Source organism: Vombatus ursinus, unplaced genomic scaffold (assembly GCF_900497805.2).
Source record: "Vombatus ursinus unplaced genomic scaffold, bare-nosed wombat genome assembly UNPS02014837.1, whole genome shotgun sequence".
In the NCBI taxonomy this organism is placed as follows: Eukaryota; Metazoa; Chordata; class Mammalia; order Diprotodontia; family Vombatidae; genus Vombatus; species Vombatus ursinus.
Genome location: NW_020954615.1, coordinates 4,578,889 through 4,597,723, shown reverse-complemented (window position 1 = coordinate 4,597,723; position 18,835 = coordinate 4,578,889). Strand labels below are relative to the sequence as shown.

General features: G+C 37.1%; 1 protein-coding gene across 3 annotated transcripts in view; it reads right to left on the bottom strand.

Moving 5' to 3' along the window:
- Positions 1-15,187, bottom strand: part of LOC114026335 (OX-2 membrane glycoprotein-like) — a 27,634-nt gene extending 12,447 nt beyond the window's left edge. For 2 of the 3 annotated variants that reach the window (XM_027840017.1, XM_027840020.1), the window contains exons 1-2: positions 6,385-6,461; positions 5,054-5,386 (exon numbers count right to left, since the gene is read on the bottom strand). In XM_027840017.1, coding sequence (XP_027695818.1) covers positions 5,054-5,386; positions 6,385-6,439 — 388 coding nt within the window. In that variant the 5' untranslated portion in view covers positions 6,440-6,461. Of the gene's footprint in view, positions 1-5,053; positions 5,387-6,384; positions 6,462-14,990 lie in introns of those variants that run through there. The other variant, XM_027840019.1, reaches the window with a different exon arrangement.
- Positions 15,188-18,835: the final 3,648 nt, after the last annotated feature.

Below are 18,835 nucleotides of genomic sequence, written 5' to 3'. Positions count from 1 at the left end.
GATAGATAGATAGATAGATAGATAGATAGATAGATAGATAGATAGATGGATAGAGAGAGAGAGATAGAGGGAGAGAGAGAGAGAGAGAGAGAGAGAGAGAGAGAGAGAGAGAGAGAGAGAGAGAAAGAGAGAGAGAGAGAGAGAGAGAGAGATGCCCAGCATCTGGTACTTAGCAGGGTTAATATATATATAGTATGTATGGGTTGTTTGATTAACCCAGTTTAGAGTTCAAAATTGTTTCTGACTAGTTCAGAGATAGATTCAAATTCTCCTTTTGATACTCAGTGACCAGTGAACCTGGGCAAATCACTTAACCTCCCTATGCCTCAGTTTCCCTCATCACTAAAATAAGAATAATATTTGAAGTGAGCACTACATGAAAGTAAGCTAGTGATTTGCCACGTAGCTAGGAATGAACCTGTTTTTCCTCCAAGAAGGAGAAGTCTCTCTTAGGGGCTCTGATCTCCACTAACTTATTCTCAAGTCTGATGATAAAGTGCATATGTGTAAATTGATGGAGGAAAATCCTTTTATAATAATAATAAAAATGATACCAACTGAAATTCTCATTGTGTTTTAAATTTACAAAATGATTTCTGTAAAATTATTTCATTTCAGCCTCAAACCAACTGCAGGGTGGTGGGGAGAGGGGAAGTAAGTATAACAATTCCCAGTTAACAGATGAGGAAACTGAGACTCAGAGAAGTTAACTGACTTTGTAAGAGGGATTTGAGCCTAAGTCTAGATCCAGCACTATAGTTTGCACTATACTGCTCCTAACTTAGCCCAGCCCTTGGTTTCTCTTTCCTTCTTCCATCACTTCAAGCCTTCCAAACCCTTAACAGTATCTCTCCTATCTGGAATCCCCACAACACTGAACATTGCCCTCTGGCTTATGGTCACCAGGGTTCTTGTTACTGGAAAGACATCAGTTGGACTTCCCTTTCCCTCTTGGCCCCAGTGCCTTCTCCCTTCTGAGTTCAGCTACCAACTCCAGCCCACATATTTTAAGGAAACTGATTGGGTGCCAAGTTAAAAAAAATCTATTTTCAGTTTGAAATACCAAAGAAACCAAAATGACAATGTAGTATCTTTCCTCTCAACAAATTTCCCTAATTCTCTTCCCCAATAGTTTTGGTGACAAGATCTACACAGAGAAAGGTCACCATGAATCAGCTTCTTTGGGTTCTGACACTAGTTGCCATTATTAATCTCATTACCTGCTGGTACAACTCAGTACCCTTAGTATGGAAAAAAATAGAATAAAGAATTATAGTAAGTGACTCCCCAGGTCATCTTGACTTACTTCAATTGTCCACAAGATCACCGAGCTTAGAAATATAAGAGACCTCAGAGGCCTCTTAGCCCAATCCCCTCATTTTACAATCGAGGAAACTGAGCCTCAGAGAGGTTAATTGACTTGCCCAAGGTCAAACAAGTAGTAAACAACAGAGGCAGTCTTGTTACTCATGCCCTTTGACTCAAAAGTCAGTGCTCTTTCAAACATGGTACCTTCTGTGTGCCTCAGTTTCTCCAGCTATGACATAGAATGCTAAGACATGTATTTGCAGTATGTTTTAGTAGGGCATTCCTTTATACATCCCCAAATCTTCCCCAAGTGAATTTCTCGATTCTTACACCTGTCAGAGGCTGCTCTTGTAAACCCAACCTGTGGCTTCTACACACCTCCTAGAAGCAGAGAATGCATATAGATTTGTTCTCTCACTTTATTTCTTCTGCAGTCATGGATTTTACAAACAAGGAGGGCAGTTATAAGCCATTTTGCCTAGCAGTAGCTAATGTTTCTATAGTGTTATAAGGTTTGCAGACTTTGTAGTTGTTCATTTGATTCCTTTACGTTTGCCTCTTTGTGACCCCATTGGGATTTTCTAGGCAAAGATATCGAATGGTTTGCCATTTCCTTCTCCAATTCATTTTTACAGATAAGGAAACTGAGGCAGATACAGTTAAGTGACTTGCTGAGGGTCACACAGCTAGTAAATGCTTGAGTTCAGATTTGAACTCAGGTCTTCCTGATGTCAGACATGGTGTTCTATCCACTGTACCACCTACCTGCCCTAGAGCTCACATTCCAATGTAGATCCAGGTCTTCTTGGCTCATTCAGTGCTATACCCACTGCCCTATACTACCTCCTATATTTTGGACCTGAAGAAATGAACATCCTAAGAAAAACAAAGGACAAGATAAACAAAGTTAACTCCCAAACCAGCCCTACTCAGGATCCTGACCAATTCCAAGTCTGGAGAATGCAAGTCAATGAGGTATAAAGAGAAGAGGAGTCTGTTTTGTAAAGCAGGGTGGGTGGGGAGGTGGTAAGATTGAAGTGTTCTGATTTGGGGAAATCCCATCTTTACCTGCCCTACATTTTATTATTTTCACTTGATAAAAGCAAAGGACCTAGTTAAAGGAACATTTTCATAGTGCTACTGGATAAGTGTCCCAAGTCCCTTAGGGACAAAGGGGAAGTTTTCTGGTAGGATGAGATGAGGTGCAGAACAAGCTAATCAACTTCTTCCCTGCATGGATCCATAAATTAAAAAAAAAACCAAGGTTTTTTTGGGGGAGGAGCTTCAATGAAGATGATGTCATTTTCATCTAGGAAGCAACTCTCATATCTCCCCTTTTTCTAATTCACACAGGTACTTGCCTCATTCAGACCCTCGGCATTGCTCACCTAGACAATTTTTTAAACATCTATATGGTGATTTCTTTGTGCCATGCACTGTACTAAATGCTTCCCAATTATCATCTCATTTGCTCCTCGGTCCTGGGAGGGAGGTGCTCTTATTACAGCTCCATTTTACAGATAAGTACTATAGAAAAGAAAAGCAGACTCTCTGACATAGAGAGAAGATGACCCCACCAGCCTTCTGATTGTCTCCCTTGCATCTCTGAGAGCCCTCAATTTCCACAGAATCAGAAACCAAGTGACCCTTCTTCAAACCTACCAGTTGTTAGTATTCATTCAAATTATTTTGTATTTATTTTGCTTATGTATATGTATATGAGTGTGTATTTATATGCATACATATAAAAATATTTATCTGTGGACATGATACATCTCCCTGCCCCTCCCCCCAATCCTCACTCCAAGAGGAGGGGGGCTCCTTAAGTGAGGAGACTATCTTGTTCTTGTTTCTGTCTCCTGAATCCCAGCACAGTGTTCAGCATATTGTAGGTGCTTAATAAATACATGTTGATCCTAATATGTTAATTGGTTCCCTATACAGATGATAACATAATATTCCTATAAAGCACAATCCTGACCATTTCAGTCCTTGACTCAAAAAGCTTCTGTGGCTCTCCATTGCTTCGATGAGAAAATACAACTCTTCCACTTAGCATTTAGAAAGAATACTAGACTTGAAATCTGAAAAATGTGAGTTCAAATCCTGACTTTGCCACTTACTCCCTATGTGGTATTGGTCAAGGAACTTCAGCTCTCTGGATTTCAGTTTCCTTCTCTGCAAAATGTAGATTTTTCCATATCTAGTAGATCTAGATTTCTACATTTTCTACATCTAGTAGATCTAGAAGGCCTTAAAAGTCCTTGACTCTCCAGATCTCAGGAATATATCAAGCAGCAAAATGAATAAACAAACATACAAATAAATAACAAATAAATAATAAAAAAACAAAACAGTTAAACAAAATAGTAATAACAAATAAGCAAGTAAATAAAAAACAATAAAATGAATGAGCAAAAGAATAAACATGTAGATAAATAAATGAAAGAATGAATAAAGATGAATAAATAAATGGATAGATACATAGATAAATGATAGATAAATAGGTAATAGATGGATAGATAGATGATAAATGTATAGATAGGAAGGTAGGTGGATATAGATAGATAATAGATGGGTGGATAGGTAGATAAATGATGAATGGATAGAGTAAAAACTGAGCATGTGAAAAACATGTAAATTGGACAGTTCCCTTGCTTCTAACCCAGGCACTGTTTGGTCATATGTCCTTGGCTCATGGGCCTCAGTTTCTCTAATACAGATGATAACATTGGGGGGATATATATATATATATAGACATAGATATAGATATAGATATAGATATAGATATAGATATAGATATATGCCTTTCTGTCCATGAGTCAGTCTTCAGTTATTTAAATCTCTCTAAAATTTGGTATTTATGGGAACCGACTTCTTAGGCCCAATGTGCCCACAATCTTGCCTTGGACAGTTGCCATCTAGGATCCAAGTCAAGGCACTCAAGCCCTCTAAATCTCAGTTTCCTTAACTATAAAATTAGATTGTTGCACTTGATGACTGCTGAGGCCCCATCTCGCTCTACTCCTATTGTCCCTACTGGGAGCTGGGATGGGGTAGTGGAAAGAAAGCTGTTCCTAAAAGCAACAAGACCTAAAACTGAATGACCCCTCAGAAACTCACTTGTTTGTGTGACCCTAACAAATCACTTCACCTCCCTGTGTCTTGGTTTCCTCATCTGTAAAATGAGGGAGTCAGACTAAGTAGTAGAAATGACAGTAACAAACAGGGGGCCTGGAAGCATTACATGAAAGGATAAGTGCATATGTTTCAGAGTCCTCAAGAGGGAAGGCCTGATTGTCAGCTCTTTTAGTTATCCTTTTTTCCTCAGGCATGCCAAGGGTGATTCACAAGATGGAAGTGACCAGCACCTAACCTCATATTTATCCTACCTTCTATGACCAGAATCAGAGAATATCATAGATGGAAGAGACCTCAGCAGCTATCTAATTCAATCCATAATCAAAATTATAGTCTTACTATGTGACGTGCCTGATGAATGTTCATTCAGCCTTTGCTCAGAAAGCACTAATCAAGGGGAACCATAATCTCACTACCTTTTCTAGCCAGTGCTACCATTTAGAAAGGTTTTGTTCTTTGTGTGAACTGAAATATCCTCTTAGTAAACAGCACCCCGCCCCCATATGTCACATCCTCTGAGGAATAATGATTTTATTCCCAGGGAGATCAAGCCTTATACTGTCAGAAGAGTCCATCCATCAACAGTCCCAATTCAATGACTTACCATAAACACTCAAACACATCCTGCCCTGGACAGGCCCTATGGGAAAGATGTTGAAAATGCATCTGTAGCATCCTTCATCTTTTAAGGAGACAAACTCAAGGGTGATGGCTGAGGAGTTCAAATCACTTTGGGTCACTAGGACATGGTCTTGGTAGGGTCCAAGTAATCTGGGGCCATGGTTGGAGCTGTATGTGGCTATATTATCTGTTGTTTGACCTTCTTTCTGCCATGTGACTTGGAGGACCTCATTCTCTGCAGACAGCTGGCAGGACAAGGTCACATTCTCCCCCACAGTGCTGGTCACTTCCATCTTGTGAATCACCCTTGGCATGCCTGAGGAGAAAAGGACAACAAAAAGAGCTGACAATCACATTGTGTTTCACAAAGCCCTTCCCCACAATATATCTGTGAAGTTGTTAGTGTGAGAATTAGCCTGCCCATTTTATAGACAGAGAGCTGAAGGGAGTGTGGGGCAGTGAAAAGAGGGCTAGATGTTTGGAGCTTGAGGCTATGGACTCAAATCCTGCCTCTGTCATTTATTATCTCATGATCTTAGACAAATTGCTTAATCTCTCTAACCCTCAGTTTTCTCAAATGTAAAATGAGGGGATTGGACTCAGTGAACCCTTGAATAACCTTCTGATTCTAACTCTGTGATCAGCCTCTAAGAAATTCAATTTCTCGACCAAGATCACTCTCTCCTTCTCTAATTTCTAATTCCCAAACCCTTCCCTTTTCCATGTAGCTCCATCTTCCCCAAACCCACTTCCCAACCAGTCACAAATCACCAATTCTTGCCTCCTCAAAGCCTTTCTTAGAACTCTCTTGAAAAGCCTTCAGTCACTCAGTGATGAAAAGAATGAACTGAGGATTTGATCCCTAGGTCCTTTTGTCATTTCTAATTAACAACCTGTTATAAATGGATAATAACTATTATTACTTATAATCTATTATTACAATATTTATCAGCTTATAAGTCAATCAACAACCTTTCATTAAGCACATACTAAGCATCAGGCACTGGACTGGCTGCTGAGGATAAAAAGCAACAAAAATTAAAACCAACCATACCCTCAAGAAATTTACATTTAAGAAGAGATGGCAGATATATACATAATCACATATAAAACATATATTCACAAAATGTGCACACAATATCCTTCACAGTCACCACCTATCAAAAGAAGGTTTGTGCCCATTCAATCCCCAGAGCACTTTAAAAATTTATCAACTTAAAACGTTGATCAGTGCCTAAATAATGTGAACCAGTGCTCATCCCCACCCTCCCTCTTCCACCTGCTGCTAATTTCCCTTTCAGCATTTGACCATACCAGCAACTATGATCCCAGAGATAGAAAGAACCACACACACTACCAGCAGCACCATGGTTATGAAACAAAAAACAAAATTTTCAGACAAATCAAGTGTCTGGTTCAAAACTTCTCCCTTTTATGCTCTATGTGTAGTCTTGTGATTGGCTGGGAAATTCCAGAACTCATGAGGTATAACATTTGGGTATCTACACTGTTTTTTGAGTATTTGCCCTCTGTGACTGAAAATGAGTCAATTCATTTTTCTTTGGCTTTAGTTTCTTCAGATGTAAAATGAAAAAAACCTCTAAGGTCCCTCTGAGCTGTAGATCTATGATTCTATGATGCTATAAGGAACTGTCATCATTATAGATCCAGCCAGGAATTTAAAAGACAATGTAAGGAACCAAGACAGAAATCACCCCCAAAATCCTTACCTTTGAAATCAAAGTGTTCAGGAAGAGGTGCTCTATCAATATAGAACGTAACCTGAAGGAAAAAAAAAACAGACCCAGAAGTAGGGGTGGGAGGAAGATGAGGGAAGAGGAAGCCTCATAAGACATGTTAAATCAGACAATATATTCTCTTTCCCACTAGAAAAGTGAATTTATACTCTTTCTATGACATGGAAATGGATGTAATGTGGTTTAAAATCTGGAACTACTAGGCCCCTTTCCTTAATACTTTTTCACTGATTAATTTTATATCCTTAACCTTTTGTTTTTCATATGAATGTTGTTATTATTTTTTTCTAGCTTGATCAAATAATTTTTTGGTATTTTGATTGGTATGGCACCGAATAAGTAAATTAGATTCTTTAAAATTGTTGGTTTTATTTTATTGGCTCAGCCTACTCATGAGCAATTAATATTTCTCCAGTTTTTTAGATGTGTCATGTGGGATACAGCTGAAGCAGTACTTAGGGGAAATTTTAAATGCTTACATCAATAAAATAGAGAAAGATCAATGAATTGGGCCTGCAACTAAAAAAACCAAAAAAGTCATAAACTAAAAATCTCCAATTAAATAACAAAATAAACACGCTGAAAACCAAAGGAGAGATGAATAAAATTGAAAGTTTAAAAAAACCCCATGGAACTAATAAATAAAACTAGGAGCTGATTTTATGGGGAAAAGTTAAATAAATGAACCACTGGTTCATTTGATTTTTTTTCCAAGAGGAAATTACCAGTATCAAAAATGAAAAGAGTGAATCCACCACCAATGAAAATGAAATAAAGCAATTATTAGGAGTTATTTTGCGCAATTATATGCCAGTAAAATTGACAGTCTAAGTGCTATGGGTGAATATTTACAAAGATATAAATTGCTCAGATTAACAGAAGAGGAACTAGAATACATAAATAACCACATCTTAGGGGAAAAACTGTACAAGTCATCAATGAGCTCCTTAAGAAAAAATCTCCAGAACCAGATAGATACACAAGTGAATTCTACTAAACATTTAAAGAATATTTAATCTTAATACTATACAAACTATTTGGAAAAAATAGGTAAAGGAGAAGTCCTACCCAATTCCTTTTATGACACAAATATAATTTTGATAACTAAACCAGGGATAGCAAAACAGAGAAAGAAAACTATAAATGAATTTTTTAATGAATATCAAAGCAAAAAGTTTATATAAAATACTAGCAGGGAGACTATAGTGATGTATTACACTATGACCAGGTAGGATTTATACTAGGAATACAAGACTGGTCCAGTATTGGTAAAACAATCAGCATAATTGACCACATAAAAAACAATAGCAACAAAATTCATATGATTACATCAATAGATACAGAAAAAACTTGACAAAATACAACACCTATTCCTATTAAAAATACCAGGAACCATAGGAATCAATGAAGACTTTCTTAAAATGATAAGTAGTATCTATCTAAAACCATGAGTTAGTATTGTATGCAATGGGGATAAACTTGAAGCCTTCCCAATAAGAACAGCAATGAAGAAAGGATGTACATTATCACCACTATTATTCAATACTGCATTGAAAATGTTAGCTATAGCAATAAAACAAGAAAAAGAAACTGAAGAAATGAAATTAGGCAGTGAGGAAATAGAACCATCACTCTGTGCAGATAGTATGATGGATACTTAGAGGACTCTAAATAATCAAATAAAACAATGAAGAATTTTAGCCAAGTTGCAGGCTATGAAATAATCATTAGCATTTCTCTACACTACCAACAAAAACATAGGAGGAGGTTAAAATAACTACAGATATAAGATACTTGGGAGTCTGCCTGCCAAGACAAATCTAGGGATTATATGAACACAAGTACAAAACACTTTTCACACAAATAAAGACAGATATAAACAATTAGAAAAATGTTAATTATCATGGATAGACCAAGACAATATGATAAAAAATGACAATTCTGCCTAAGTTAATTTACTTATTCAGTACCATACCAATCAAACTACCAAAGAATTATTTTATAGAGCTAGGAAAAAAATAATAACACAATTCATCTGGAAGAACAAAAGGTCAAGAATATCAAGTTAATCAATGAAAAATTTTGAAGAAAAGTGTCCTAGCACTTCCAGATTTCAAACTATATTACAAAGTGGTAATTATCACAACAATCTTTTGCTGGTTAAGAAATAGAGTAGTGGATCACTGGAATAGGTTAGATACATGATACACATTAGTAAATAATTATAGTAATCTAGTATCTGATAAACCCAAAGAACCATACTTTGAGGGTAAACTCACCATTTGACAAAAACTGCTGGGGAAATTTGAAAAGTTTGGCAGAAACTAGGCATAGACCAAAATTTCATACCATATACCAAGATAAGGTCAAAATGGACCAACGATCTAAACATAAAGGGTGATATCATAAGTAAACTAGAAGAGTGTGTAAAAATATACAGATCTATGGATAACAGAAGTATAGAACTAATCAAGAGATAGAGAGACCATCACTGGAAATAAAATACATAATTTTGGTTACATGACATTAAAAAATTATTGCACAAATAAAGTTAATCCAATCAAAATTATAAGGAAAACCAGAAACTGGGAGGGAGTGGATTTGTAGCAAGTTTCTCTGATAAAAGCCTCATTTCTCTAACATATAGGGAATTGAGAGAAATTTATAAAAAACTGGCACCATTCTCCAGTTGATAAATGATCGAGGATATGTACAGGCAGTTTTTAGAAGAAGAAATAAAGCTACCAATAGTCATATGAAAAAAATGTTCTAAATCACTACTGATTAGAGAAATGAAAATTAATTGAAAATTTAATGAATTTTTAATGAAATGTTTTCATTAAATTTTTTTCATTGAAAAAATTTAATTTTTAATGAAAATTAAAACAACTCTAAGATACCACCACATACCAATAAGATTGGCTAACATGACAGAAAAAGAAAAAAGATAAATCTTTGATGGGATGTGGAAAAATTGGGACACTAATGGACTGCTAATAAAGTTATGAATGAGTCTAACCATTATGGAACTATGGCCAAAGAGCTATAAAACTGTGCATACTCTTTGATCCAGCAGCATGTCTGCTAGGCCTGTATCTCAAAGAGAACGAAGAAAAGGTAAAAGTACCTATTTGTATAAAAAAAAATTAGAACAGCTCTTTTTGTAGTGACAAAGAATTGGAAATCAAGGGGATGCCCATCAATTGAGTAATGGCTGAACAAGTTGTGGTATATAGGTGTGATGTAATACCATTGTGCTATGAGAAATGATGAGAAAGATGGTTTCAGAAAAACCTGCAAAGACTTTAGGAACTCAGGCAAAGTGAAGAGAGCAGAACCAGGAGAATATTGTACATAGTAACAGAAATATTGTCAGGCTAATCAACTGTGAAAGACTCAACTATTCTGATCAAGACAAACTCAAAGCAACCCTAATGAAAAATGTTATCCACCTCTAGAGAGAGAACTGATGAATTCTGAATGTGTATTGAAGCATACTTTTTTACTTTCTTTAGTTTTTTTTTCTTTTTGTCTGTTTTCTTTTGAAATATAGCTAATATGGAAATATGTTTTTCATGACTTCATATGTATAATTGATGTAAAATTTCTTACCTTCTGAAGGAGGGGGAAGGGGTAGGAAGGAAAGAGAGAATTTGAAACTCAACATTTAAAAAAATATTCTTAAAAATCTTCATATGCAATTGATAAATGTTTCATAAAATACATAAAATATTTTAAAAATAAAATTAATCTACATTACTAATATTTCCTCTGTCATTTTCTTAAACCTAGTCTCCATGCCCCACCCCCTCCACCAATTTTGCCCTTCCCCTAGGTAGATGCCCAAGCTCTTTCCATCAATCCTTATGTGACATGATCCTGAGACTCTCCAACATATTGTTTTTCACTCTTTACATTCTCTCCAGTTAGCAATGTCCTTCCTAAAGAAAACAAAATTAAGCCCAGAAAAGAATATAATACTGGAATTGAGATCTCACTGAAGACTATTACACTCTCTTTCTGGATGCAAGGTGTTTATTTTTCTAGTCTAAGATTGAATGAACTTTCTTGGCCATTGATGGCTATTGACTCAAATCAAGCTTTCAGTACAAAATCCCCAGTCCTCTTTCATGTGACTAATCATTCAGTCATGACCCTCCAGGATGAGTTCAAACTCAACTAGTCTACTGCATCTAGTTAACCAGTGGCTCCAGGAGAGAACATCAAGCCATGCTTCATAATTAGATTGTGAGTACCTTGAGGATAGAGACTGTTTTTGTTTGTTTGTTTGTTTGTTTGTTTTTTGCCTTTCTTTGTATCCCTCACACTTGTAGTGCCTGGCACATGATAGGTGCTGGTTAGCTGACTGATGAACTGTCACCCTGGTGTTTCATGTGTACCTGCCTTCTCCTTCATGCTATGGGCAGAATAATGAAAAGTTAAATCAAAAGCATGTGAGTTTGACTTCCATATGAATGAATTTGCTACCCCTCTGACTCCCCAGACTTTCCCTTTCTTGATATATAGATATAGATAGATAGATGTATGTATATGTACATGTATAGTTACATAGATATACATGTATGCACATATATATGCATATATGTGTGTATACACACAGATGAATGACTGGGGAAAAAAACACTTAATAAGCACTTACTGTGTGCCAGGTACTGTGCTAAGTCCTGATGATACAAATACCTTAAAACTGATACCATCCTTGCTGTCAAAGAACTTAGAGTCTAATAGAGAAAACAATGTGTATGTATGTGATACATGCATATATATATGTTTGTGTGTATAAAATATTAATATACACATATGCACAAATACATATATGATACAGGTATGTATGCATATGCACAAATGTGAATATACATAATAAAATTTATACCACATTGTCTTCTCCGTTAGACTGTAAATTCCTTGAGGACAAAGATGGTCTCACTTTAAGGGTACTTGTATCATCAGAACTTAGCAAATGCTTGGAACATAGTTGGAACTTAGTGAGGTTTATTATTATTATTATTATTATTATTAACTCATCTATTCATTCATACATCTTGTGCTTGTTAATTTACAAAACTTATTTTTTTTAAATTTGAGGGGAGCTTAAGGGAAGACAGAAAACAGATCAGTTTTCAAAAACAAACTCATGCAATTTTAATTCCATTCAATTCAACAAGCTTTATTAAGTACCTGCTATGTTTCAGTCGCTATGTTAGGTGCTAGGGTTATGGAGATAAGAATGAAATACTCTCTACTTTCCCAGAGTTTACATTCTACTTACCTTCTACAGCGTCTACCCAGATGAGGAAATATACAATGTGTAAAACATAATTGGCAACAATGGAGAGAGCAGACTAGAAGGATGAAGTGACCCCATGTGCCTCACATGGCACTTGAGCTGAGTTCTACTATCAAGATGAAGGTAGAGACAAGGGGGGGAGGCATGACAGGCATGGGGGACAGCCAGTGAAAAGACATGAAGGCAGGAGATGGAACATCAATGAAGTCATTGGGCTACAATGTAGAGAGCATGGGAGGCATGTTATGTGACACCTAAGGGAAGATAGACTGGAGCCAAATTGCAAAAGAGCTTCAAAGCCCAAATAGAGGAGTTCAGATTCTATCCAAGAGATATTAAAAAGTAATCATGTTAAAGGCAAAAATTCTTGACAGGACAGAGAGAACTAAGGCAAAGGGAGTAAGCCTGGGGGTTTGGTCTCAAATGAGTCCTGTGACATTGAAGGCTACACAGAGCATGGTCTGTATTATCCAGGAATCTCTCCCCCACCCACTCCCACAGCACCTGCTAATTCTCACAAGGAAAGAGTGTTTTTATTAATGCTGTCAAGCTAAAATAGAAACAGGTCACTAAGCCAGACATAAGGATGCCCACAGGTGGAGTATTGACTTAGAAAACCACAAATTGATATTACCTATGTTTTATCGTATTTTAAATTTGTTGTATTAAATATTTCCTAATTTTAGTTTAGTGTGGCTTCAGGCCCTCAGAGTGTCAGAGGCTGCATGCAGCCCACCTGCAAAGTGTTTGGCCCCTCTGCCCGAGGACAGCCGCTAATGCAGTGTTGCTTCAAAATCTGGATTAAACACCCTCCCACTAACACAGGTAACCCTTTGGGCCACCACGCCATATTTTCCACAGGAAAAAAAAAACTATAGAAATTGTTCTTAAATAAACAAAAAAACTCAGTTCCCTAAACAAAGTGGGAATCTCTTAAGGACAGATCCCTGACTATTATCTAACAGGTTTAGGTCCCAGGTCAAAAGCTCTACAAATGTGTGTCAAACAGAGACAGGTGTTGTTTTTTTTTTTTTGTAGTTATCACTATTGTAATCTTGGAAATAACATAAAAAAAATGAGAAGAAATCCTCAGTGTGATGTAGATATTAATAGTGCGTTTGAATAGGATTCAGTTTCCAAAGGGCTTTACATACATTCTCATTTAATCTTTAACAACCCTTATGAGATAGACAATGCAAATCCAATTAATCTCTGAGCCTCTATCTCCTCATCCATAAAATGGAAGTGATAATAACACCTATCTCACAGGGTGGTTGTGAGAATCAAAGGAGATAAGCCAACAAGTTGAATCAATGAGCATTTATTATATGCACCTGGCAAAGAAAGGCAAAAACAAGCCCACATTCTAATGGATAGATCATCAAAGAGCTGAAAAGCACTTTCCAAACTTTAAAGTGTGATACAAATGGAGCTATAGGAGTCAGATTAGCACTGTGGGAAAGGTGGCCGAACCTGAGGTTAGAACACCCGTGTGGCCTTGGACAGCTCACTTCCTCTCTCTGGGTGCCTGTTTCTTTATCAGAAAAATGAGGCAAGTGGACTGGCTGACCTCTAGGGTTCTTTCCAACTCCAAATGTATCTATCAACATTTTCTTTTTTTGTTTGAAAAACAATCAGGGTTAAGTGACTTGCCCAGGGTCACACAGAGAGTAAGTTTCAAGTGTCTGATGCCCGATTTGAACTCAAGTCCTCCTGAGTCCAGGGCCAGTGCTCTATCCACTGCATCACCTAGCTGCCTCTCCTATTTTTATTGACATTTAAGTACATAATAGGAAAAGAAAAAGAAAACTTATTATAAACTTATATATAAAATAAGAAAAGAAAAAAATGTCATGTGCACAACAGAACATGAAAGAGAATTCAAAATATATAGCAATAAATTTCCATTTCAAGAAAGTCTATATATTAAATACTATATGTTGTGTTGAGAGCCGTCCATCTTTTCTTTGACTCCTTGTAGGTTTCCTTTTGTTCTCTGCTATGCACTTTTTACTTTGTTCTTTTTTCCCCCTTCTTCCCCTCTCCCCCTCCCAGGCTATAATTAAGTATGGTGATATTTATATATAGACACATACATATATGTATACATATATACACATATATACATACATATACACATAAACATATGCTTTCCCTAACAGATTCTACACCTAATCTTTGTTTTTATGTTTGTGTGTATCTCTTTTTTCCTATCCCTTCTGACTTCTCTACTTTACTTCTACTCCATACCTTGCCCTCCTATTACTTAACCTACCCCCACCTCCAATGATCCTTTTCTTATCCTTCCATTCCCAAATATCTGAACACCCTTTTATATGCCCCTTTGACTTATTCTCTCACCTTCACCTCTAAAGATCCCTCCCTTATCCTCCCATTCTTATTCATCTAAACACCCTTCCACATTCTCCTTTAACCATTCCCTCACTTTCCCCTCGAAAGATTTCTCCCTTATCCTCTTCCTCCCTCCCTATCCCCTTTGTATTTTATTTCTTTCTAAATTTTATACTTTTCTAGATATGTACGTATTGTTCCCCTCTTAGATCCATTCCTGATGAAAGTAGATTTCCAGAAGTATCAGCCCACCTTCCCCCATGTAATTTCTCTGGATCAGTTCTTCCTCTCACACCTCATTTGTATAAGATAGTTACCCTTTTTAGCTGTTCCTGAATGGCTTTACTTTTTGAAGTCATATCATGCTCAGGTCCAACCCAATCTTTCTTATAAACTATGCAATCACTAATAACAATCTTAAACATATGTTTTGCATTTTTCATAAGTAAAAGGCAAACTGCTTGTCTTTATTGAGTCCCTTGTAATTAGTCTTTGGTATGTACCTTATGTTCCTCTTGGATCTTGTATGTCAAATCTTCTATTTAGTTTGGGTTTTGTTTCTTGTCAACCTCTTCTTAAGTCCATCTAATTTCCCATTATCCTTCCCAACTTCCACTGCTCACACAATTGAGTCACAGGGACTTCCAGTTGTTTCTGAGAAGAAGCTTCTTGAGAAGGAATCTAGCCCATGTGACTTCACCACAAAGATGCTAAGATGCTGCCTTCAGTGAACTGTCTCTGTCAAGTAAGGAATCTGAATTCATGTCTTCAGACTCCAAGCATGCTGCCCTCTCCTGTGTGTTTCTGCCTCAATGTGAGCAGTCTACATTTTCCCTCAAATTAACAGAGAAAAACAGTCATAGAAAAGAAGAAGCTAGTTAAAAGAAGAAGGAAACTGATATAAATATAGTATTCAGATGGTCCCTGGGGGTTTTTGTATAGAATTACTGGAAATACTGCAGCTGAGAAAAAATACGTATGAGTTTGAAGAAACAAACAATTTTCACTTTTGTTCCTACTGCTGTCTTGTACCACTTTATCACACTTAGGTTTGTAATCTGCCACTGAGATGTTCTTGAAAATATCTCAGGTGACAGAGATATTAATGCTCATTGAGTCCAACCTAAACCTGAACAAGAATCTTCTCTGAACATGCCAAGCAAGTGGTCAATGAGCTTCTACTTAAAATCCTGCAGGATAGGGGTTAGAGTGATGGACTAGAGCCAGCAAGACCAGGCTCCCTGACTCTTACTAGCTGTATGACTTTGGTCAAGTCACTTAACCCATCTGAGCCTCAGCTTCTTCCTTTGCAAATGGGGAGAATAATGCCTATAATCCCTACCTGGTGGGTTGTTGTGAACTTTAAATGAGATAATGGATGTACAGCACTTTGCAGATTGTAAAGAGCTTTCTAAATGTCAGCTATGACCATCTCTGAAAGCAGCAAATTCCATTTTGGACAACTCTCACTATTAAGCTGATTTTCCTTACATGAAACCAAAATCTGCTTGGCCACAGCTTCTACTTCTTGTTCCTAATTCTGACCCTTGGGGCAAGGTTGACAAGCTTGATTTTTCTTCCACAAGACAGTCTTTTTGATATTGGAAGACAGCTACTATGCCCCCTCACTTTTTTCCTATAGGCTAAACATGCTCAGGGTTAGTTACCTTTGCTGATCTTTGTAAGACAAGGTTTCTCATCCCCTCACCATCCCCTACCATCCTTCTTGTCCTGAAGTTTATCAACAGCTATCCTACAATAAGACATCCAGAACAGAGCACAATATTCCAAAGTAAATGGGACCCTTCAGTTATATGGAACTTACGGTGTCCAAAAGACTTTATATAACTTGTCTTATTAGATCTTCAGTGATCCTTTCAGATGAAATGGGCAGAATAGGTAATTATCTACATTTTTTCCAATGAAAACATTGAAGTTTGGAGTCGTTATATAACTTTCTGAACCTGACCGAGGGGAAAAAACAAACAGATTCTAAGTCTGAGAAGGAACCTCAGACACTAACTCCTTGCCTGAATAAAATCCTTGCTACAGGACCCCAGACAATGCTTACTTCTCCTCCATTTAAAAATCTCTACAGGCAGGTAACAAGAGACATCCAATTACACATTTGGACAGTTCTCTTTCTTTAAGGAAGTGGTCAAAATGAACAAACAACTGTCAGAAGAAGAATTGCATATGATTGCAAATGATTAACAGCCACATAAAAAAAATCAACTCAACATCACTCTGTGCTAAGGGCACTATTACACATTCAGCATATTGACAAAGGTGAGGAAAGATGGGAATAATGTGTGTTGGAAGGTTGTAGAAAAAGAGGTGAACTACTGTTGATGGAGCTCTGAATTGGTCCAACCATTTTTCAAGCAACTTGGAATTAGGCCAAGAAAGTGACAACAAATTTCTTACCCTTTGATCCAGAAGAGGCCAATAACAAAAAAAGGCAGAACACACATACTCTCAAATACTTACAGAAGCACATTTTATAGGAACAAAGTACTGGACCCATAGTAGATGCTTATCAATAGGGAATGACTACACACATTTTACAAATAAGAAAACTGAGGCACCAGAGGCTAAATTATTTACCCTGAGAAAGGAATAGAATCCCAGGTCTTTCGGACTCCAAGCCTACTTCTTTTTCCACCATATTACAAGTGAAAGTAATGGCATATTGCTGAAACAATCAATATGATGAAAGGAGAAAAGAACACTTACATCAACTGAAGCAGAGTGAAGTTAGTAGAATCAGGAAAACAATACACACCATGAAAATTTAAATAGAAAGAACTACCACGACAAAATACTTGATATAATGACCAAGCTAGGTTCCAAAGAAGAGATAGGTTAAGACACCTCCCCCGCCTCTCTTTACAGTGGTGGAGGACAAAGTGTATGCCATACTGCTTATAATGTCAGACCTTTTCAATATCCTCCTTAGTTTTGCTGTACTGTTTCTTTTTTCTCATTTTATTTTTGGTTATAAGAGATAGTTTTCTGGGAAGAGAAAAGAGGATCCTTCAGAAAATATGTGTTATATAAAAACTAAAGTTATCAATAAATTGTTTTAAGTCATCTGAGCAATATTCACTTTTTTCCCTAGTTCTTTCTCATCTCATGAACACAATTGTTCCACTAATTGTTATTTGACTACTTGAAATGGTGCAGGTCTTATTGGTGTGGGTGTTTCTATCAGACTGAATTAACTGGTAGGTTCAGTGTGGTATAAAGAAAAACAAAAAAAAATTGGTTCTAAAATCAAAAGCGGGGTTTGAGTTATAATCCTGACACTTCCCATCCTTTTTTGGCCTTGGAAGTAAATCGTATTACTTTGTTGGGGCTTCATTCATTCATTTGTAAAAGGATAGACTCGGATAGATGCAGCTGGGTGGCACAGTGGATGTCAGGCCTGGAGTCAGGAAGAGCTAAGTTCAAATCTGATCTCAGATACTTACTAGCTGGGTGACCTTGGCCAAATCACTTACCCTATTTGCCTCAGTTTCCTCATCTGTAAAATGAACTGGAGAAGCAAATTCCAGTATCTTTTCCAAGAAAACCCTAAATGGAGTCACAAAAAGTTGGACACAACTGAAACAATTGAACAGATAAGGTTAAATATTAATCCCTGGAGAATGTCACTAATGACTGCCCTTCCTTCAGTTTCACCTCCAGCATTTCCAAATCCAATTATTCCCCTTTCGTCCACAAGTCTTCATTTTGGTCACAAACAGAGGATCTAAGTATACAAGATCAATAGCCTCCTTCTGATGTATGCGAAATTTCTCAACAGCGTAGACTCCCAACCTATGACACAGTAATCAGTAGATAAGTCCTCAGGAGTTTCCTGAAGCATAGATAGTGTAAAAGATTGGCAAAACATCATGGCATCGTGGAATTATAGCTGGAGATCTGGAAGAGATCTCAACGGCAAGGTGCTTATTTAATTCACAGACCTGAAATGTTTGAGGGGGGGGGGCAGTAAATCAGTAAGCAAGCCTTTAGTAAGCATTTGCTATGTGTCAGGCACTGTGCTAAGGGTCGGGAATACAAAGAAAGACAAAAAAAGTCCCTATCCTCAAGGTGTTTCCATTCCAATATGTGAGAAAATTTATAAATGACTAGGTATATACATGAATGAATGAACAGTATTTATTACGTGCTTATGTAGCACTGTGCTCTGGAGGCTCGGGAGCCTTACCCCGTAAAGATGCCCCCATGCTACCGTGATGTGAGCTCCATGAACAGGGAGCATTGAGAGGAGGGCAGTGTTGCCCCCGACCCAGTGAACCCGGTCACCCTCTCCCTCCAACCAGACCCTTCCCTTGCCTCA